General features: G+C 40.9%; 1 protein-coding gene across 3 annotated transcripts; it reads right to left on the bottom strand.

Moving 5' to 3' along the window:
* Nucleotides 1-357: 357 nt before the first annotated feature.
* On the bottom strand, nucleotides 358-5,618 carry LOC135574592 (ladderlectin-like). 3 transcript variants are annotated; one of them, XM_065026048.1, is made up of 9 exons: nucleotides 5,520-5,618; nucleotides 4,741-4,802; nucleotides 4,069-4,217; nucleotides 3,569-3,697; nucleotides 3,304-3,415; nucleotides 3,131-3,197; nucleotides 2,983-3,029; nucleotides 651-832; nucleotides 358-516 (listed from the first exon to the last, which is right to left on the bottom strand). In XM_065026048.1, the coding sequence occupies exons 2-9, from the start codon at nucleotides 4,787-4,789 to the stop codon at nucleotides 373-375; spliced, it is 879 nt and encodes a 292-aa protein (XP_064882120.1). In that variant the 5' UTR covers nucleotides 4,790-4,802; nucleotides 5,520-5,618; the 3' UTR covers nucleotides 358-372. The 3 variants fall into 3 exon arrangements, with proteins under 3 accessions (XP_064882120.1, XP_064882119.1, XP_064882121.1); XM_065026047.1 differs by lacking the exon at nucleotides 5,520-5,618 and adding an exon at nucleotides 5,165-5,366; XM_065026049.1 differs by lacking the exon at nucleotides 5,520-5,618 and adding an exon at nucleotides 5,265-5,350.
* Between the last annotated feature and the right edge of the window lie 18,802 nt (nucleotides 5,619-24,420).

Genomic DNA, 24,420 nt, shown 5'->3' with positions numbered 1-24,420 from the left:
AACCCGCCAGGGTTGTGGGTTCGATTCCCCCAGGGAAATAGTATGAAAAGAAGTCTGAAAATGATATGTACTTACTAAGTCACTCTGAGCTAAAGGGAATATTATTGTAATACTGAAATACTATGAAGTGAACGAACTAAAGGAAGTCAGAAAAGAAAGAAGAGATTTCTGTTTAGGGGGCGTGTCTAAATACACCAAAACTTGAGTAACCTGGGTAACCTGGGTAACCGAAATTGAACTTGAATTGAACCAAAACAAAAAAAGTTTAAATAAGGGTCATTGAACACGTTTATGGAAGGTTTACTGAAATGATCAATCACCTACTACGTTCTAGTTGTTTTTCCTATTCAATTGTATATCAAATTATACATTTTAAAGGTGATTGTTATAAGAGCTTCTTACCAGGTGTGGTGGAGTTTGGTTCTGGGCCTCCTTCAGAGACTCCTGGTAGCGTTGATGTGTTCTCTGGAGAAACATCATGATGTCTGGAGGACCCTGGACTGTTCTGATCAGCACCTGGTTCATACACACATTTACACTGTTATACAGAGCAACTTATCTTAAGATAGCTAGGGACGACAACCACGTATCACAGTCATAGTAAGTAAATCTTCATGGTATTGGTTTTATTTCATGTATTTTCTTTTCACCCGCAGCATGGGGATGACTCTGTCCAGGTATAGCACCTCCTGGTGGCAGAAGTCAGCATAGCAGTGGGCAGGCAGACGTCTGGAATACATCCCTCTGAGGAAGGCTGAGTAGAGGATCTCATCTGCTACTCTCTCACTGGTCTCCCACAGGACGTCATAAATACTCACCTCTTCAACCAGCTCTGGGGGAGGGAGGGAGGGAGGGAGGGAGGGATTTAAAAAAATTGCTTTGGTGTGGTGTTCACAAGTATGTTGCCCATTTTAGCAACGCTTTGTCCAAAACTCAAAACAGTTCATCAAAAAGACAGTTGTTTCAAAACTCTGAGCACATTTTTTTTATTGACTATTACAAGACACAAAATCAAACAGTCACTTACTCACCAAACTTAATCAGTTTTTATCTAGAAATACATGTTTCACATTGCAATACATGTTCATAAAAATGTAAATGCTTTTCACAATGGAACCCACTGTACTATCTCGAACAGTCTACTATCTAGAACAGTCTACTATCCACTATCTAGAACAGTCTACTATCTACTATCTAGAACAGTCTACTATCTACTATCTAGAACAGTCTACTATCTACTATCTAGAACAGTCTACTATCTAGAACATACTGCTATCTACTATCTAGAACAGTCTACTATCTAGAACAGTCTACTATCTACTATCTAGAACAGTCTACTATCTATTATCTAGAACAGTCTACTATCTACTATCTGGAACAGTCTACTATCTAGAACAGTCTACTATCTATTATCTAGAACAGTCTACTATCTACTATCTGTAACAGTCTACTATCTAGAACAGTCTACTATCTATTATCTAGAACAGTCTACTATCTACTATCTAGAACAGTCTACTATCTACTATCTAGAACAGTCTACTATCTATTATCTAGAACAGTCTACTATCTACTATCTGGAACAGTCTACTATCTGCTATCTAGAACAGTCTAATATCTGCTATCTAGAACAGCCTACTATCCACTATCTAGAACAGTCTAATATCTGCTATCTAGAACAGCCTACTATCCACTATCTAGAACAGTCTACTATCTAGAACAGTCTACTATCTATTATCTAGAACAGTCTACTATCTACTATCTGGAACAGTCTACTATCTGCTATCTAGAACAGTCTACTATCTACTATCTAGAACAGTCTGCTATCTAGAACAGTCTACTATCTACTATCTAGAACAGTCTACTATCTACTATCTAGAACAGTCTACTATCTACTATCTAGAACAGTCTACTATCTATTATCTAGAACAGTCTACTATCTACTATCTAGAACAGTCTACTATCTAGAACAGTCTACTATCTAGAACAGTCTACTATCTACTATCTAGAACAGTCTACTATCTATTATCTAGAACAGTCTACTATCTACTATCTATAACAGTCTACTACCTACTATCTAGAACAGTCTACTATCTACTATCTAGAACAGTCTGGTCAGCTTGCTGATGAACAGAATGCTTTCAGAAATCCAGAGTGTTTGACGTGATTTTTGTTGTTATGTAACTTCAATTGATTGACCGGTGCGACAATCGACTCCAGGGGGTGAAACAGCTTGCCTCTGTTGAGGGAAAATATATGTTGCTGAAGGGAGGGAAATCCATTTTCATTTAAGAGACCCTGGAGTGTGAACTAGTTCTATGGTAGTTCATTCACCAGTAGGAAGTTAGCAACATTAAACTAGTTCTATGGTAGTTAATTCACCAGTGGGAAGTTAGCTACATTAAACTAGTTCTATGGTAGTTAATTCACCAGTGGGAAGTTAGCAACATTAAACTAGTTCTATAGTAGTTAATTCAACAGTGGGAAGTTAGCTACATTAAACTAGTTCTATGGTAGTTAATTCACCAGTAGGAAGTTAGCTACATTAAATTAATTGATGCAATTACCAAAACAGCTGTATTGTTTAATTGGTAGAATGTTTTTGTGTTCTAATTTTAGATTTGAATAGCAGAGTAGACTAATAATGTGCTCTATGTTTTTGTCAAAGCTACAGGGAAAGTGGTCAAAATCACATTGTTTAGAGTGAATAGACTGTTGGAAGTCAGATTTAAAATGGGAGATTTAAATCAAGGGATATTTAGAATGTTGAAGAAATCCCATTAAAGAGGAAGAGGTTTTCTAGGAGGACAAAAAACGTAATAGTTTAAAAACAATTCCAGATCGGTCAACACGTTTTAAAGGGCAATACAGGTGAAGATGACAGCTGTTCACTTCTAAATGTCAGAGCGCCATTCAACAAGGAGCTGCACCTGTAACATAATTAACTTATTATCTAGCCGAGGCAATGGGTCAAGACATTCCTACCTCTCTCGTGTGATTTCTTCTGACTTGGCAATGATGCTAAACCAGATCTAAAAGAAAATGAAATAAAAACATACATGAATGTAATTGAGTGTTAATATGGTCTCTGTATAAAACGTGTCCAGATACAAGACAGTGTTAGACCTGCTACCTTGTCTCCATAGAACACACATAGAACCTCAGCTCTCCACAGGACACGTCATTCCAGCCCTGCCCACCTGTTGTCAAGACAAATCAAACTTCAGTTATTTCAATGTGCTCAGAGAGAGTGTGTGTGTGTGTGTGTGTGTGTGTGTGTGTGTGTGTGTGTGTGTGTGTGTGTACCTCCAGTGTGTAGCTCCATACAGTTCTCCCCCTGTCCAGAGTTACTGGGCTCATCCTCCTCCCAGTAGAAACTGTCAACAGCTGAGCCGTCACTCCACAGCCACATCCCCTCCTTATCACAGAAACACATTGTTTGATGGATTGAAACCACTTCATTGTTTTTAAACAGAAAGTACCTTGAGCTTTTGCCTCTGTAAACTGTAGACATTTGACAGACTGGTTGACAGACTGACTGACTGACTGATTAATTATTGACCCAGTGTACCTGAGCTGCATCGTAGCTTCCTATCCAGACCGGCTGGTCTGTGTGTCTCCTGACCAGATCCTGGACAAACACCTGTTGACCCGGGCTGTGAACCGACACCAGGTTCCCTCTGTGCTGGGAGCAGTACAACTAGAGAGACAGTCAGAGAACACTGTGTTAGCCCGCTGAGCTAAAGCCCTGGCAGTACCTCAGGGAGCGAAGATCAATGCAGACTAGAATTGGGAATTTCCTTAATTAAATGTGTGCTAGTCTTGTGACTTGTGGTTGTGAAATAGTAATAGCTGTAGTAGTGACAGCAGTAGAAGTGATAATATTGGTGACAGAAGTAGTACTAGTAGTCGTTTTTAATTTAATTAGAATTTAAAGTATAACATTTTATGTGATTTTATATTCATTCTTTTACCATGGATTTGCCATAAATCAATGCCTAACCAACTCTACTACAGCAACAGAACAAGTTGACCTTTAGTTTCTCAGTCTCTCCCAATTACAAGCGTTACCTCTGCAGTGGCCCAGGTGGCCCAGACGGGGTAGAAGGAGAAGCAGCGATGCTCATTCTGATGCCACCCAGCTGGGCATGGTGACTGGGAGTCCACCCCTTCCACCTCCTCCTCTGTAGTGTTCACCACCCCCGGGGCAGCATCCAGCCCTGGAACAACAACACACACCGACAGTATGTACTGTTCAAGAGCTGTGCTTGACTTAGTTTACCTGGTACATTGGAAGCAATTAAGGGAATAATCCCAAAAGTGCAAACTAAGCTAGATCAAGTAGCACCTCAAATACTGTATAGCATCTAGAGTTGGGTTTGACGAGATACAATGCTATTTTACTGTAAACAAATTGACAACAGACTTTCAGCAGGCTTCAACATGCACAGCGTTTACACAGATGGTTGATGATTGGCTGAGTGAAATTAATGATAAACAGATTGTTGGAGTTGTTTTGTTAGACTTCAGTGCAGTTTTTGACATTATCAATCGAGTCTGATGCTGGAAAAACGTCTTTACACCTCCTACTATAATGTGGATAAATAGTTACCTGTTTAAATAAATAACAATTTGTTCTTAACTCACCTGCCGAGTTAAATGAAGGTTAAATCAAATAGAGAAATCATTCAATTAAACTATTTACACACACACACACTGTTTAATTTCAAGTTTCATATTCACCTGTTGCGAGGTGCAGAGCCATTACTATACAACAAAGCAGCAGAGACATTCTGCCAACCGATCTACAGAGGAAACAATGATAGTACATTACATAACAACTTAACTCTACATTTAATAACCTCTAATAGTGTTAAAGGGATCCTGGATACCATTTTAATGTCTCCGTGTGCATTATGAAGGAAGGTAGTGGTTGTTTCACGAGCAAATGCTATTTAGCATTAGCACAATAACTGGAAGTCTACAGGTATGGTAGCATTGCTAATGTACCTGTAGACTTCCAGTCATTGAACTAGAATCGTACATTATGCATTTAACATAACTTATTTTAAAATGAACTCGCATAACATGACAAAACGTAACACACATGAACTTTTAAGTGACATAAGTTAACATGAGCAGCTCCATCTGTAACATAGCACATTACCTGGACATGAATCAGAGAATGTTGAGAGTAACACAGTGACAGTAGTAGTAGTAGCTTGGTCTTGGTAGAGTAGCTCAGAATCAGAGAATGTTGAGAGTACCTGAGCTGGCTAGTAACACAGTGACAGTAGTAGTAGTAGCTTGGTCTTGGTAGTGTAGCTCAGAATCAGAGAGTGTTGAGAGTACCTGAGCTGGCTAGTAACACAGTGACAGTAGTAGTAGTAGCTTGGTCTTGGTAGTGTAGCTCAGAATCAGAGAGTGTTGAGAGTACCTGAGCTGGCTAGTAACACAGTGACAGTAGTAGTAGTAGCTTGGTCTTGGTAGAGTAGCTCAGAATCAGAGAATGTTGAGAGTACCTGAGCTGGCTACTGCTTCTGGCTTGGATTAGTCACTGTTGAGGAGGAGGAGTGAAATGAGATGATGTGAGGAGAAGAGATGAGGAAATGATGAGGTACTGCAGAACAGCAACCAGCCCATATCCTCCTCTCTACACTAGTGGTTGTGTCCTAAAAGCCTCAGCCCTGCCCACTCTCATTATCAGTCAGACTAGAACCAACACAACAACCTGCTAGTTCTAACAACACATCTCCTGTTCTGACAGACTAGAATCACATCAACAACCTGCTAGTTCTAACACCACATCTCCTGCTCTGACAGACTAGAACCACATCAACAACCTGCTAGTTCTAACACCACATCTCCTGCTCTGACAGACTAGAACCACATCAACAACCTGCTAGTTCTAACAACACATCTCCTGTTCTGACAGACTAGAATCACATCAACAACCTGCTAACAACACATCTCCTGTTCTAACAACACATCTCCTGTTCTGACAGACTAGAATCACATCAACAACCTGCTAGTTCTAACAACACATCTCCTGTTCTGACAGACTAGAATCACATCAACAACCTGCTAGTTCCAACAACACATCTCCTGTTCTGACAGACTAGAATCCACATCAACAACCTGCTAGTTCTAACACCACATCTCCTGCTCTGACAGACTAGAACCACATCAACAACCTGCTAGTTCTAACAACACATCTCCTGTTCTGACAGACTAGAACCACATCAACAACCTGCTAGTTCTAACAACACATCTCCTGTTCTGACAGACTAGAACCACATCAACAACCTGCTAGTTCTAACAACACATCTCCTGTTCTGACAGACTAGAACCACATCAACAACCTGCTAGTTCTAACAACACATCTCCTGTTCTGACAGACTAGAATCACATCAACAACCTGCTAGTTCTAACAACACATCTCCTGTTCTGACAGACTAGAATCACATCAACAACCTGCTAGTTCTAACAACACATCTCCTGTTCTGACAGACTAGAATCACATCAACAACCTGCTAGTTCTAACACACATCTCCTGTTCTGACAGACTAGAACCACATCACATCTCTGAGTTCTGTTCTGACAGACTAGAACCACATCAACAACCTGCTAGTTCTAACAACACATCTCCTGTCTGACAGACTAGAATCACATCAACAACCTGCTAGTTCTAACAACACATCTCCTGTTCTGACAGACTAGAATCACATCAACAACCTGCTACCTCTCCTGTTCTGACAGACTAGAACCACATCAACAACCTAACAACACATCTCCTGTTCTGACAGACTAGAACCACATCACATCAACAACCTGCTAGTTCTAACAACACATCTCCTGTTCTGACAGACTAGAAACAACACATCTCCTGTTCTGACATCAACAACCTGCTAGTTCTAACAACACATCTCCTGTTCTGACAGACTAGAATCACATCACAACCTGCTAGTTCTAACAACACATCTCCTGTTCTGAAAGACTAGAATCATATCAACAACCTGCTAGTTCTAACAACACATCTCCTGTTCTGACAGACTAGAATCACATCAACAACCTGCTAGTTCTAACAACACATCTCCTGTTCTGACAGACTAGAACCACATCAACAACCTGCTAGTTCTAACAACACATCTCCTGTTCTGACAGACTAGAATCACATCAACAACCTGCTAGTTCTAACAACACATCTCCTGCTCTGACAGACTAGAATCACATCAACAACCTGCTAGTTCTAACAACACATCTCCTGTTCTGACAGACTAGAACCACATCAACAACCTGCTAGTTCTAACAACACATCTCCTGTTCTGACAGACTAGAATCACATCAACAACCTGCTAGTTCTAACAACACATCTCCTGTTCTGACAGACTAGAATCACATCAACAACAGTTCAACAACACATCTCCTGCTCTGACAGACTAGAATCACATCAACAACCTGCTAGTTCTAACAACACATCTCCTGCTCTGACAGACTAGAATCACATCAACAACCTGCTAGTTCATCTCCTGCTTTCTGACAGACTAGAATCACATCAACAACCTGCTAGTTCTAACAACACATCTCCTGTTCTGACAGACTAGAATCACATCAACAACCTGCTAGTTCTAACAACACATCTCCTGTTCTGACAGACTAGAATCACATCAACAACCTGCTAGTTCTAACAACACATCTCCTGTTCTGACAGACTAGAACCACATCAACAACCTGCTAGTTCTAACAACTCCTGCTCTGACAGACTAGAATCACATCAACAACCTGCTAGTTCTAACAACACATCTCCTGTTCTGACAGACTAGAACCACATCAACAACCTGCTAGTTCTAACAACACATCTCCTGTTCTGACAGACTAGAATCACATCAACAACCTGCTAGTTCTAACAACACATCTCCTGTTCTGACAGACTAGAACCACATCAACAACCTGCAAACAACACATCTCCTGTTCTGAAAGACTAGTTCAACAACCTGCTAGTTCTAACACACATCTCCTGTTCTGACAGACTAGAATCACATCAACAACCTGCAAACAACTAGAATCACATCAACAACCTGCTAGTTCTAACAACACATCTCCTGTTCTGACAGACTAGAATCATATCAACAACCTGCTAGTTCAACAACACATCTCCTGACAGACTAGAATCACATCAACAACCTGCTAGTTCCAACAACACATCTCCTGTTCTGACAGACTAGAACCACATCAACAACCTGCTAGTTCTAACAACACATCTCCTTTCTGACAGACTAGACAACACATCTAGTTCTAACAACACATGTCCTCTGACAGACTAGAATCACATCAACAACCTGCTAGTTCTAACAACACATCTCCTGTTCTGACAGACTAGAACCACATCAACAACCTGCTAGTTCTAACAACACATCTCCTGTTCTGAAAGACTAGAATCATATCAACAACCTGCTAGTTCTAACAACACATCTCCTGTTCTGACAGACTAGAACCACATCAACAACCTGCTAGTTCATATCAACAACCTGAACAACACATCTCCTGCTCTGACAGACTAGACAGACTCTCCTGTTCTGAGAACCACATCAACAACCTGCTAGTTCTAACAACACATCTCCTGTTCTGACAGACTAGAATCACATCAACAACCTGCTAGTTCTAACAACACATCTCCTGTTCTGACAGACTAGAATCACATCAACAACCTGCTAGTTCTAACAACACATCTCCTGCTCTGACAGACTAGAATCACATCAACAACCTGCTAGTTCCAACAACACATCTCCTGTTCTGACAGACTAGAACCACATCAACAACCTGCTAGTTCTAACAACACATCGCCTGTTCTGACAGACTAGAATCACATCAACAACCTGCTAGTTCTAACAACACATCTCCTGCTCTGACAGACTAGAATCACATCAACAACCTGCTAGTTCTAACAACACATCTCCTGTTCTGACAGACTAGAATCACATCAACAACCTGCTAGTTCTAACAACACATCTCCTGTTCTGACAGACTAGAATCACATCAACAACCTGCTAGTTCTAACAACACATCTCCTGTTCTGACAGACTAGAATCACATCAACAACCTGCTAGTTCTAACAACACATCTCCTGTTCTGACAGACTAGAATCACATCAACAACCTGCTAGTTCTAACAACACATCTCCTGTTCTGACAGACTAGAATCACATCAACAACCTGCTAGTTCTAACAACACATCTCCTGTTCTGACAGACTAGAACCACATCAACAACCTGCTAGTTCTAACAACACATCTCCTGTTCTGACAGACTAGAATCACATCAACAACCTGCTAGTTCTAACAACACATCTCCTGTTCTGACAGACTAGAATCACATCAACAACCTGCTAAACAACATCTCCTGCTCTGACAGACTAGAATCACATCAACAACCTGCTAGTTCTAACAACACATCTCCTGTTCTGACAGACTAGAACCACATCAACAACCTGCTAGTTCTAACAACACATCTCCTGTTCTGACAGACTAGAATCACATCAACAACCTGCTAGTTCTAACAACACATCTCCTGCTCTGACAGACTAGAATCACATCAACAACCTGCTAGTTCTAACAACACATCTCCTGTTCTGACAGACTAGAACCACATCAACAACCTGCTAGTTCTAACAACACATCTCCTGTTCTGACAGACTAGAATCACATCAACAACCTGCTAGTTCTAACAACACATCTCCTGTTCTGACAGACTAGAACACATCACATCAACAACCTGCTAGTTCTAACAACACATCTCCTGTTCTGACAGACTAGAATCACATCAACAACCTGCTAGTTCTAACAACACATCTCCTGTTCTGATCTCAACAACCTGCTAGTTCTAACAACACATCTCCTGTTCTGACAGACTAGAATCACATCAACAACCTGCTAGTTCTAACAACACATCTCCTGTTCTGACAGACTAGAATCACATCAACAACCTGCTAGTTCTAACAACACATCTCCTGTTCTGACAGACTAGAATCACATCAACAACCTGCTAGTTCTAACAACACATCTCCTGTTCTGAAAGACTAGAATCACATCAACAACCTGCTAGTTCTAACACCACATCTCCTGCTCTGACAGACTAGAATCACATCAACAACCTGCTAGTTCTAACAACACATCTCCTGTTCTGACAGACTAGAACCACATCAACAACCTGCTAGTTCTAACAACACATCTCCTGTTCTGACAGACTAGAATCACATCAACAACCTGCTAGTTCTAACAACACATCTCCTGCTCTGACAGACTAGAATCACATCAACAACCTGCTAGTTCTAACAACACATCTCCTGCTCTGACAGACTAGAATCACATCAACAACCTGCTAGTTCTAACACCACATCTCCTGTTCTGACAGACTAGAACCACATCAACAACCTGCTAGTTCTAACAACACATCTCCTGTTCTGACAGACTAGAATCACATCAACAACCTGCTAGTTCTAACAACACATCTCCTGTTCTGAAAGACTAGAATCATATCAACAACCTGCTAGTTCTAACACCACATCTCCTGCTCTGACAGACTATAATCACATCAACAACCTGCTAGTTCTAACAACACATCTCCTGTTCTGACAGACTAGAACCACATCAACAACCTGCTAGTTCTAACAACACATCTCCTGTTCTGACAGACTAGAATCACATCAACAACCTGCTAGTTCTAACAACACATCTCCTGCTCTGACAGACTATAATCACATCAACAACCTGCTAGTTCTAACAACACATCTCCTGTTCTGACAGACTAGAACCACATCAACAACCTGCTAGTTCTAACAACACATCTCCTGTTCTGACAGACTAGAACCACATCAACAACCTGCTAGTTCTAACAACACATCTCCTGTTCTGACAGACTAGAACCACATCAACAACCTGCTAGTTCTAACAACACATCTCCTGACTAGAATCACAGTTCTAACAACACATCTCCTGTTCTGACAGACTAGAATCACATCAACAACCTGCTAGTTCTAACAACACATCTCCTGTTCTGACAGACTAGAATCACATCAACAACCTGCTAGTTCTAACAACACATCTCCTGTTCTGACAGACTAGAATCACATCAACAACCTGCTAGTTCTAACAACACATCTCCTGTTCTGACAGACTAGAATCACATCAACAACAACACATCTCCTGCTGAGACTTCAACAACCTGCTAGTTCTAACACATCTCCTGTTCTGACAGACTAGAATCATATCAACAACCTGCTAGTTCTAACAACACATCTCTCCTGTTCTGACAGACTAGAATCACATCAACAACCTGCTAGTTCTAACAACACATCTCCTGTTCTGACAGACTAGAATCACATCAACAACCTCCTCTCCTGTTCTGACAGACTAGAACCACATCAACAACCTGCTAGTTCTAACAACACATCTCCTGTTCTGACAGACTAGAATCACATCAACAACCTGCTAGTTCTAACAACACATCTCCTGTTCTGACAGACTAGAATCACATCAACAACCTGCTAGTTCTAACAACACATCTCCTGTTCTGACAGACTAGAATCACATCAACAACCTGCTAGTTCTAACAACACATCTCCTGTTCTGACAGACTAGAACCACATCAACAACCTGCTAGTTCTAACAACACATCTCCTGTTCTGACAGACTAGAATCACATCAACAACCTGCTAGTTCTAACAACACATCTCCTGTTCTGACAGACTAGAACCACATCAACAACCTGCTAGTTCTAACAACACATCTCCTGTTCTGAAAGACTAGAATCATATCAACAACCTGCTAGTTCTAACAACACATCTCCTGTTCTGACAGACTAGAACCACATCAACAACCTGCTAGTTCGAACAACACATCTCCTGCTCTGACAGACTAGAATCACATCAACAACCTGCTAGTTCTAACAACACATCTCCTGTTCTGACAGACTAGAATCACATCAACAACCTCAACAACCTGCTCTGAGTTCACATCAACAACCTGCTACATCTCCTGTTCTGACAGACTAGAACCACATCAACAACCTGCTAGTTCTAACAACACATCTCCTGTTCTGACAGACTAGAATCACATCAACAACCTGCTAGTTCTAACAACACATCTCCTGTTCTGACAGACTAGAATCACATCAGAATCATATCAACAACCTGCTAGTTCTAACACCACATCTCCTGCTCTGACAGACTATAATCACATCAACAACCTGCTAGTTCTAACAACACATCTCCTGTTCTGACAGACTAGAACACATCAACAACCTGCTAGTTCTAACAACACATCTCCTGTTCTGACAGACTAGAATCACATCAACAACCTGAGTTCTAACAACACATCTCCTGTTCTGACAGACTAGAATCACATCAACAACCTGCTAGTTCTAACAACACATCTCCTGTTCTGACAGACTAGAATCACATCAACAACCTGCTAGTTCTAACAACACATCTCCTGTTCTGACAGACTAGAACCACATCAACAACCTGCTAGTTCTAACAACACATCTCCTGTTCTGACAGACTAGAATCACATCAACAACCTGCTAGTTCTAACAACACATCTCCTGTTCTGACAGACTAGAATCATATCAACAACCTGCTAGTTCTAACAACACATCTCCTGTTCTGACAGACTAGAACACATCAACAACCTGCTAGTTCTAACAACACATCTCCTGCTCTGACAGACTAGAATCACATCAACAACCTGCTAGTTCTAACAACACATCTCCTGTTCTGACAGACTAGAATCACATCAACAACCTGCTAGTTCTAACAACACATCTCCTGTTCTGACAGACTAGAATCACATCAACAACCTGCTAGTTCTAACAACACATCTCCTGTTCTGACAGACTAGAACCAACAACCTCAACAACACTCTCCTGCTACAGTTCTCAACAACACATCTCCTGTTCTGACAGACTAGAACCACATCAACAACCTGCTAGTTCTAACAACACATCTCCTGTTCTGAAAGACTAGAATCATATCAACAACCTGCTAGTTCTAACAACACATCTCCTGTTCTGACAGACTAGAACCACATCAACAACCTGCTAGTTCGAACAACACATCTCCTGCTCTGACAGACTAGAATCACATCAACAACCTGCTAGTTCTAACAACACATCTCCTGTTCTGACAGACTAGAATCACATCAACAACCTGCTAGTTCTAACAACACATCTCCTGTTCTGACAGACTAGAATCACATCAACAACCTGCTAGTTCTAACAACACATCTCCTGTTCTGACAGACTAGAATCACATCAACAACCTGCTAGTTCTAACAACACATCTCCTGTTCTGAAAGACTAGAATCATATCAACAACCTGCTAGTTCTAACAACACATCTCCTGTTCTGAACAAATCACATCAACAACCTGCTAGTTCTAACAACACATCTGACAGACTAGAACCACATCAACAACCTGCTAGTTCTGACAGACTAGAACACATCAACAACCTGCTAGTTCTAACATCTCCTGCTCTGACAGACTAGAATCACATCAACAACCTGCTAGTTCTAACAACACATCTCCTGTTCTGACAGACTAGAACCACATCAACAACCTGCTAGTTCTAACAACACATCTCCTGTTCTGACAGACTAGAATCACATCAACAACCTGCTAGTTCTAACAACACATCTCCTGTTCTGACAGACTAGAATCACATCAACAACCTGCTAGTTCTAACAACACATCTCCTGTTCTGACAGACTAGAATCACATCAACAACCTGCTAGTTCTAAGACAACACATCTCCTGTCTCTGACAGACTAGAATCACATCAACTAACCATCAACAACCTGCTAGTTCTAACAACACATCTCCTGTTCTGACAGACTAGAATCACATCAACAACCTGCTAGTTCTAACAACACATCTCCTGCTCTGACAGACTAGAATCACATCAACAACCTGCTAGTTCTAACAACACATCTCCTGTTCTGACAGACTAGAACCATCAACAACCTGCTAGTTCTAACAACACATCTCCTGTTCTGACAGACTAGAATCACATCAACAACCTGCTAGTTCTAACAACACATCTCCTGCTCTGACAGACTAGAATCACATCAACAACCTGCTAGTTCAACAACCTAAACAACACATCTCCTGTTCTGACAGACTAGAACCACATCAACAACCTGCTAGTTCTAACAACACATCTCCTGTTCTGACAGACTAGAATCACATCAACAACCTGCTAGTTCTAACAACACATCTCCTGTTCTGACAGACTAGAATCACATCAACAACCTGCTAGTTCTAACAACACATCTCCTGCTCTGACAGACTAGAATCACATCAACAACCTGCTAGTTCTAACAACACATCTCCTGCTCTGACAGACTAGAATCACATCAACAACCTGCTAGTTCTAACAACACATCTCCTGTTCTGACAGACTAGAGACCACATCAACAACCTGCTAGTTCTAACAACACATCTCCTGTTCTGACAGACTAGAACCACATCAACAACCTCAAACAACCTCCTGCTGAGACTCTATCAACAACCTGCTAGTTCTAACATCTCCTGTTCTGACAGACTAGAACCACATCAACAACCTGCTAGTTCTAGACTAAATCACATCTCCTGTTCTGACAGACTAGAATCATATCAACAACCTGCTAGTTCTAACAACACATCTCCTGTTCTGACAGACTAGAATCACATCAACAACCTGCTAGTTCTAACAACACATCTCCTGCTCTGACAGACTAGAATCACATCAACAACCTGCTAGTTCTAACAACACATCTCCTGTTCTGACAGACTAGAACCACATCAACAACCTGCTAGTTCTAACAACACATCTCCTGTTCTGACAGACTAGAATCACATCAACAACCTGCTAGTTCTAACAACACATCTCCTGTTCTGACAGACTAGAATCACATCAACAACCTGCTAGTTCTAACAACACATCTCCTGTTCTGACAGACTAGAATCACATCAACAACCTGCTAGTTCTAACAACACATCTCCTGTTCTGACAGACTAGAATCACATCAACAACCTGCTAGTTCTAACAACACATCTCCTGCTCTGACAGACTAGAATCACATCAACAACCTGCTAGTTCTAACAACACATCTCCTGTTCTGAAAGACTAGAATCATATAAACAACCTGCTAGTTCTAACAACACATCTCCTGTTCTGACAGAAGACACAGAGAAAACCGCTCAGACACACACTAACCTTAAGTAAGGTCACTCTCTCTCTCTCTCTCTCTCTCTCTCTGTTTTACACTTAAAAATTATAGTGCATGTAAATGAACGAAGCAATTGTTTGCAAAAAAAACTACATCTTTGCATCCGAACAAATGATTATTTAGGATTGAAAAAGGACTTCAGGCTACTCTTGAATGTCTGCAACCAGATAGATGTATTGACAAATGATGATGGACCTGCAAATTGATTTGGACAACCAAATCAGTCCAAAAAACGGTCTCTCTGTTATCTCAGCTCACTGGTCACCATAACAACACCCACCCGTAGCACGCACTCCTGCAGGTATATCTCGCTGGTCATCCCCAATGCCAACACCTCCTTTGACCGCCTTTCCTTTCAGTTCTCTGCTGCCAATGACTGACAAAAATTGCACAAAAAAATAACTTTAATCAGCAGCTATCTGATCAGCTTACCGATCACTGCAGCTGTACATAGCCCATCTATAAACAGCCCATCCAACTACCTACCTACCTCATCCCCATAGTTTTTTACTTTTTTGTTCTTTTGCACACCAGTATTTCTACTTTTACATAATCTCCACATCTATCACTCCAGTGTTAATTTGCTCAATTGTAATTACTTTGCTACTATGGCCTATTTATTTATTTGCCTCCTTACTCCATTTGTATATATATTTTTCTATTGTGTTATTGACAGTACATGTGTTTATCCCATGTTTAACTGTGTTGTTTTGCTTTGTTTTAACTTGGCCAGGTGGCAGTTGTAACTGGCCTTCCTGGTTAAATAAGGTGGGGGGGAGGGGGTGGAGAAGAAAAACAACATTCCATATGCCACAATCAACAGCCTGATCAACTCTAGGTGAAGGAGATGTTTGTGGCAAATGATGGTCACACCAGATACTGACTAGTTGTCTGATCCAAGCCCCTACCTTTTTAAAAGTCATCTTTGACTAACAGATACATATCTGTATTTCTAGTCATGTGAAATCAACAGATTAGTGCCTGGTGAATTTATTTCCATTGACTGGTTTCCATAAGAACTGTAGCTCAGTAAAATCAATTTAAATTGTTGCATGTTGAGTTGATATTGTTTGTTCAATGTAGTTATAACTATTTGTTGTCATATTATAATCTTGTGTATATAATTTGTTTTCAGGTATTTTCAATTTGAACTTGTTATCCTCAATAATTCTAAATGGATTATATAAACATGTGGTTGTATTGGTTTTAAATGGTTTTAAATTGGTTTTAAATGGTCAAATCTTATCCCCTAGCGGGTCACTGAACACACCTTCCATGTCATTATTTTCCATTGAACCCATAGCCCCTCGTTGATTATCTCTTACATAACATCGATTAGATGGTACAACCTGAATTTAAGGATTTCCCCTTTTGCCTTGTCATTGGCAGGATGCTTTTACACAAGGAAGTGAATCCTCCATATTACCTTTTTAAATATATAAAACAAAATTAATTCTGAACAGTTAGCTAACTGTCCCAACTACACACACACACACACACACACACACACACACACACACACACACACACACACACACACACACACACACACAGGGGGAAGTGGCAGTAGAGGGAGCAAAATATTGTTAAGTAGAGAATCACACACGGGCTGAAGTGGCAGTAGAGGGAGCAAAATATTGTTAAGTAGAGAATCACACACGTGCAGAAGGATAATTTGTTTTGCAACCAGAAAAACAGCCAATCGGTTGCGAACAACAAATCAAATCAAATCAAATCCAATCAAATTTTATTCGTCACATACACATGGTTAGCAGATGTTAATGCGAGTGTAGCGAAATGCTTGTGCTTCTAGTTCCGACAATGCAGTAATAACCAACAAGTAATCTAACTAACAATTCCAAGACTACTGTCTTATACATAGTGTAAGGGGATAAAGAATATGTACATAAAGATATATGAATGAGTGATGGTACAGAGCGGAAGAGGCAAGATACAGTAGATGGTATCGAGTACAGTATATACATATGAGATGAGTATGTAAACAAAGTAAACAAAGTGGCATAGTTAAAGTGGCTAGTGATATATTTTACATAATTTCCCATCAATTCCCATTATTAAAGTGGCTGGAGTTGAGTCAGTGTCAGTGTGTTGGCAGCAGCCACTCAATGTTAGTGGTGGCTGTTTAACAGTCTGATGGCCTTGAGATAGAAGCTGTTTTTCAGTCTCTCGGTCCCAGCTTTGATGCACCTGGACTGACCTCGCCTTCTGGATGATAGCGGGGTGAACAGGCAGTGGTTCGGGTGGTTGATGTCCTTGATGATCTTTATGGCCTTCCTGTAACATCGGGTGGTGTAGGTGTCCTGGAGGGCAGGTAGTTTGCCCCCGGTGATGCGTTGTGCAGACCTCACTACCCTCTGGAGATCCTTACGGTTGAGGGCGGAGCAGTTGCCGTACCAGGCGGTGACACAGCCCGCCAGGATGCTCTTGATTGTGCATCTGTAGAAGTTTGTGAGTGCTTTTGGTGACAAGCCGAATTTCTTCAGGCTCCTGAGGTTGAAGAGGCGCTGCTGTGCCATCTTCACGATGCTGTCTGTGTGAGTGGACCAATTCAGTTTGTCTGTGATGTGTACGCCGAGGAACTTACATTGCAACTGTGTGCATTTTTTCACTTTCAGTTCACTTCCATAGCTTTGTGAAGTCCATACAACTGTGAATTTTCTGGCCGTCTAACTTTTTTCCATATTTCTATAAATCTGTTTTTTTGCTTTGTCATTATGGGGTATTGTGTGTAGATTGATGAGGGGGGATGTAATCCATTTTAGAATGAGTATATGTGACGGTAAACAGAGAATCTACTTTCTTGGGGACCTGAATATCGACTGGTTTTCATCAAGCTGTCGTATGCAATTCATGCACAATTGTCTCAAGGCTTCAACATCCTTCTTTAACCTGTCTCCTCCCCTTCATCTACACTGATTGTAGTGGATTTAGCAAGTCACATCAATAAGGGATCTGAACTTTCACCTGGATTCCCCTGTCAGTTTATGTCATGGAAAGACATGGTGTCCTTAAAGTTTTTTACACTCAGTGTAAACGCAACATGTAAAGTGTTGGTTCCGTGTTTCATGAGCTGAAAAAAAAATACAGGAAATGATCCATGAGCACAAAAAGCTTATTTCTTTCAAATGTCTTTACATCCCTGTGGGTGATTATTTCTCATTTGCCAAGATATTCCATTCACCTGGTAGGTGTGGCATATCAAGAAGCTGATTAAACAACGTGATCGTTACACAGGTGAACATTCTGCTGGGGACAAAAAGACCACCCTAAAAGGCCACCCTAAAATGTGCCACAGATGTCTCAAGTTTTGAGGAAGTGTGCTATTTACATGCTGAGTGCAGGAATGTCAACCAGAGCAGTTGCCAGATAATTTATTGTGAATTCTTCTACCATAAGCCGCCACCAACATCCTTTTAGAGAATCTGGCAGAACAGGTACTGACTAAGCAGGCGGTGTATTTTCTAGCAGCCTAACTTTTTTCCAAATTTCTTATGGGGTATCTTTTGTATGTGTTTGAAACAGAGACTTAGATAGATATTGCATAACTGTACTGGCCCCATTAAGGTGTCTGTGAGATCACAGGCAGTGCCATCGAGGCCATCTCCATTCTGAAGTAGTACATTTTGTTCTTCTACTACTTCTATGAGTTGGTAAACAAACTAGAAACGGTGCACACTGCCACCTGGAGGGAGTTGTCTGAACAGGTATAAAGACAAGGTTGGTGATTTACTGCCCCCTGGAGGCTGTTGTCTGAACAGGTATAAAGACAAGGTTGGTGATTTACTGCCCCCTGGAGGGTGTTGTTTGAATGGGTATAAAGACAAGGTTGGTAATTTACTGCCCCCTGGAGGGTGTTGTTTGAATGGGTATAAAGACAAGGTTGGTAATTTACTGCCCCCTGGAGGGTGTTGTCTGAATGGGTATAAAGACCAGGTTGGTAATTTACTGCCCCCTGGAGGGTGTTGTCTGAACGGGTATAAAGACAAGGTTGGTAATTTACTGCCCCCTGGAGGGTGTTGTCTGAATGGGTATAAAGACAAGGTTGGTAATTTACTGCCCCCTGGAGGGTGTTGTCTGAACGGGTATAAAGACCAGGTTGGTAATTTACTGCCCCCTGGAGGGTGTTGTCTGAACGGGTATAAAGACCAGGTTGGTAATTTACTGCCCCCTGGAGGGTGTTGTCTGAATGGGTATAAAGACCAGGTTGGTAATTTACTGCCCCCTGGAGGGTGTTGTCTGAATGGGTTTAAAGACAAGGATGGTGATTGTTATGGGATTTGTTTTAATGAATAATGACTAAATGATGTATACATTTAACGTGGTACGATAACTACCCGAATACTACCCTGTCACTGTATGATTGTATGAATCTTATTAGAATCATAACACTAAATCTAATGTGTGTAGTTTTAGTCAAGAATAAGAACAAGGACTTTTTGTTCCTTGTTAGAAACGAATGGAGCTATCGTCAGACCGGCTGGAATACTGTGTTCCTTACAGGACATCTTGTCCCCACCAATTTGTAAGTCGCTCTGGATAAGAGCGTCTGCTAAATGACTTAAATGTAAATGTAAGTGAGGGGAGAGACCTTGGGCTTGTAGTAGATTGTTTAACAGGTAGCAGACAATTTGTGAGTAGGAGAATACTTGATAACTATGTTGCCATTGTATCTGAGAGGAGGAGGGACATTTATGAGGAAATGTGAGGTACATAGACCAATGACCAGGAAATGAAAGGCAGAGCTCTTTAAATAAACATTCCTGACAATTGTAGCTGGGCCTCCGTCTGATTCATTACAACCAGTTTCCTACAAATTCTGGGTATCAGGCTGAGTAATCAATTCAAATGGGGTTTATGAACACTGAGAACATAATTCTCTTGATATGATTTACTGCCCCCTGGAGGGAGTTGTTTGAACAGGTATTAAGACAAGGTTGGTGATTTACTGCCCCCTGGAGGGAGTTGTCTGAACAGGTATAAAGACAAGGTTGGTGATTTACTGCCCCCTGGAGGGAGTTGTCTGAACAGGTATAAAGACAAGGTTGGTGATTTTACTGCCCCCTGGAGGGAGTTGTCTGAACAGGTATAAAGACAAGGTTGGTGATTTACTGCCCCCTGGAGGGAGTTGTCTGAACAGGTATAAAGACAAGGTTGGTGATTTACTGCCCCCTGGAGGGAGTTGTCTGAACAGGTATAAAGACAAGGTTGGTGATTTTACTGCCCCCTGGAGGGTGTTATCTGAACAGGTATGAAGACAAGGTTGGTGATTTACTGCCCCCTGGAGGGTGTTATCTGAATGGGTATAAAGACAAGGATGGCGATTTACTGCCCCCTGGAGGGTGTTGTCTGAACAGGTTATGGTATGTTTCCTCACAAGTATAATTCAGTGGCTGATCCGTCCTGGTGACCTGGATGGAGTTGTGTTCCTTCCTTAAACTTTCAGACGCATGTTATTGTACCACCGCACACGCTCTCAACGCCTGTGTGGTGCACCGACACAATCTCATGAGTCTGATCGCTCCACGTTGGAGCCCATCCCACCTCAAAATAATCGACTTTGTTTGACTTCCAGGCTTGTCGCGATGAATCGCTTACTCAGGGAAGGAGGAGATGTTTCTAACAACGGATCAAATTGTTAAAATGAGTCAATCACATTTACAGAATGTAAACGCTACAGCAAGACATTGGTGGGAAAAATGGAGGAAGAAATTAAAACTACTTTTTCCACATAGCATTAGAACTACAAAACTGACGCTGGCTAGCTAGCTTATTTTCATTGAAATAACATGGCTGGTTAGCTTGCTAGCAATAGTCTTCTGTCTACCATCTAACTAATGGTTGTTTCATTGTGGAACAGAATAGTTCTTTCTACTTGTAATTTGGTTGAGACTAACATTAGTTTAGAAAATCATTGTTTACTTTGTGTGTATTTGTTGTGTAATTGGTTAGCTTTGCTAGTTAGGAAGCTGAGATACATTTGCTAAAGTTGGCTATCTTAGCAATTAGCTAATGTTTTAGTAGAACAGGCTAGCTCCCTGCAGATTCTAGACAATGGAGAATGGGGAATAAGATCTTAAAGTTATTCTGCTGTCCCCATTGGATAACCTTCTGAAGAACCCTTTTGGTTACAAGTAGAACCCTTTTGGTTCCAAGTAGAACCCTTTTGGTTACAAGTAGAACCATTTTGGGTTCCATGTAGAACCCTTTCCACAGAGTGTTCTACATGGAACCCAAAATGGTTCTACCTCGAACTAAAAAAGGGTTCTACTATGGGGACAGATGAAGAACCCTTTTGGGACCCTTCTTTCTAAGAGTGGGTCTAGATGTTGTTCTGAGGGAACGTCCATATTACAGCCACATCATGATGATCATGTATTCAAGCATCTGAAGAGGAGGACAAAGGCCTGCTTTGAATGAGCAAGCTAGAACAATACCAACTATCAGATAAACATGTTCGGGGAAAAGCAGGGAGAGAGCAAGCTAGTAGTAGTAACATTATCCTCACATGCTCATAATCTGTATCTGTGTTGTATTTAAGCAATAAGGAAGCTCAGGGGTTTGTTGTGTATGAACAATGTACCAAGGCTAAGGGCTGTTCCTAGCACCACACAACATGGAGTGCCTGGATACAGCCCTTAGCAGGGTATATTGGCCATATACCACAAACCCCCAAGGATACCTTATTGCTATTAAAAACAACAACAGTAAACAATGAATATTGACTCATACCCGTGGTATACGGTCTGATATAGCATGGCTTGCTATCTGTCTCATGTTGTAACTATAATCAACATGAACAAGACTGAATTCTGTTGAATCGTCAACTGGTCTAAATTCTTATTATAGGAAGATGTTTCTGTTCAGAATGACATGTTTATGACTGTTCACAGGAATCTCCAAATGCCATGTTGAATGAATACAACGGATGAAGGAGGGGGAGGAAAACAGACAGTTTCTTTCTACCGCACCTTCACCAAGTCATACAATGTTTACTTCATGAACAACTGTTACATCAGAAAAAAATACGGAATTATTTTAGTTTATTCTGTTTCTAATTTGTTTTTATGCTGGATGTGAGTAAGTTAGCAGGTCTATAGTATAATGTATTGTTTTGAAACATTTAATAAATATGTATTCAGTCAAAACTCAATTATTATTTTAGGTTTGAGAAAATAATGTGTGTTTTGTGCTCTGTTACTTTTTACATACTGAAAAAGTCTCATTAGTTTAGAGCTAGACGAGGATCGAGGAATGTCGACTGTAAAATGTCTACTACCCTTTTTAAAAGGTTGATTGAAATTAGCACCGTTTTTAAATAGTTTGTTGCTACTGACTAGTGATGAAATGGGCAATATGGAATACATTGGAGGAGGGAGAATGAATGAGAAATCAGAACTTGGACGATGTCAACAAAATGAGTAGGTAAATGTACAGCCTATCAATGACAAAAGAAACAGTGCAGATGTCGCCTTAAGATTCCATCAGATACAGTGCCTTGCGAAAGTATTCGGCCCCCTTGAACTTTGCGACCTTTTGCCACATTTCAGGCTTCAAACATAAAGATATAAAACTGTATTTTTTTGTGAAGAATCAACAACAAGTGGGACACAATCATGAAGTGGAACAACATTTATTGGATATTTCAAACTTTTTAACAAATCAAAAACTGAAAAATTGGGCGTGCAAAATTATTCAGCCCCCTTAAGTTAATACTTTGTAGCGCCACCTTTTGCTGCGATTACAGCTGTAAGTCGCTTGGGGTATGTCTCTATCAGTTTTGCACATCGAGAGACTGACATTTTTTCCCATTCCTCCTTGTAAAACAGCTCGAGCTCAGTGAGGTTGGATGGAGAGCATTTGTGAACAGCAGTTTTCAGTTCTTTCCACAGATTCTCAATTGGATTCAGGTCTGGACTTTGACTTGGCCATTCTAACACCTGGATATGTTTATTTTTGAACCATTCCATTGTAGATTTTGCTTTATGTTTTGGATCATTGTCTTGTTGGAAGACAAATCTCCATCCCAGTCTCAGGTCTTTTGCAGACTCCATCAGGTTTTCTTCCAGAATGGTCCTGTATTTGGCTCCATCCGTCTTCCCATCAATTTTAACCATCTTCCCTGTCCCTGCTGAAGAAAAGCAGGCCCAAACCATGATGCTGCCACCACCATGTTTGACAGTGGGGATGGTGTGTTCAGGGTGATGAGCTGTGTTGCTTTTACGCCAAACATAACATTTTGCATTGTTGCCAAAAAGTTCAATTTTGGTTTCATCTGACCAGAGCATCTTCTTCCACATGTTTGGTGTGTCTCCCAGGTGGCTTGTGGCAAACTTTAAACGACACTTTTTATGGATATCTTTAAGAAATGGCTTTCTTCTTGCCACTCTTCCATAAAGGCCAGATTTGTGCAATATACGACTGATTGTTGTCCTATGGACAGAGTGTCCCACCTCAGCTGTAGATCTCTGCAGTTCATCCAGAGTGATCATGGGCCTCTTGGCTGCATCTCTGATCAGTCTTCTCCTTGTATGAGCTGAAAGTTTAGAGGGACGGCCAGGTCTTGGTAGATTTCATCTGGAGAGAGAGGGGAGAAGAGGTCAGGCACAGGGTTTGCAGTGGTCTGATACTCCTTCCATTTCAATATTATCGCTTGCACAGTGCTCCTTGGGATGTTTAAAGCTTGGGAAATCTTTTTGTATTCAAATCCGGCTTTAAACTTCTTCACAACAGTATCTCAGACGTGCCTGGTGTGTTCCTTGTTCTTCATGATGCTCTCTGCGCTTTTAACGGACCTCTGAGACTATCACAGTGCAGGTGCATTTATACGGAGACTTGATTACACACAGGTGGATTGTATTTATCATCATTAGTCATTTAGGTCAACATTGGATCATTCAGAGATCCTCACTGAACTTCTGGAGAGAGATTGCTGCACTGAAAGTAAAGGGGCTGAATAATTTTGCACGCCCAATTTTTCAGTTTTTGATTTGTTAAAAAGGTTTGAAATATCCAATAAATGTTGTTCCACTTCATGATTGTGTCCCACTTGATGTTGATTCTTCACAAAAAAATACAGTTTTATATCTTTATGTTTGAAGCCTGAAATGTGGCACAAGGTCGCAAAGTTCAAGGGGGCCGAA

Source organism: Oncorhynchus nerka, linkage group LG13 (assembly GCF_034236695.1).
Source record: "Oncorhynchus nerka isolate Pitt River linkage group LG13, Oner_Uvic_2.0, whole genome shotgun sequence".
Lineage (NCBI taxonomy): Eukaryota > Metazoa > Chordata > Actinopteri > Salmoniformes > Salmonidae > Oncorhynchus > Oncorhynchus nerka.
Note: the sequence above shows the minus strand (reverse complement) of the source record. Positions and strands in the feature narration are given on the sequence as shown.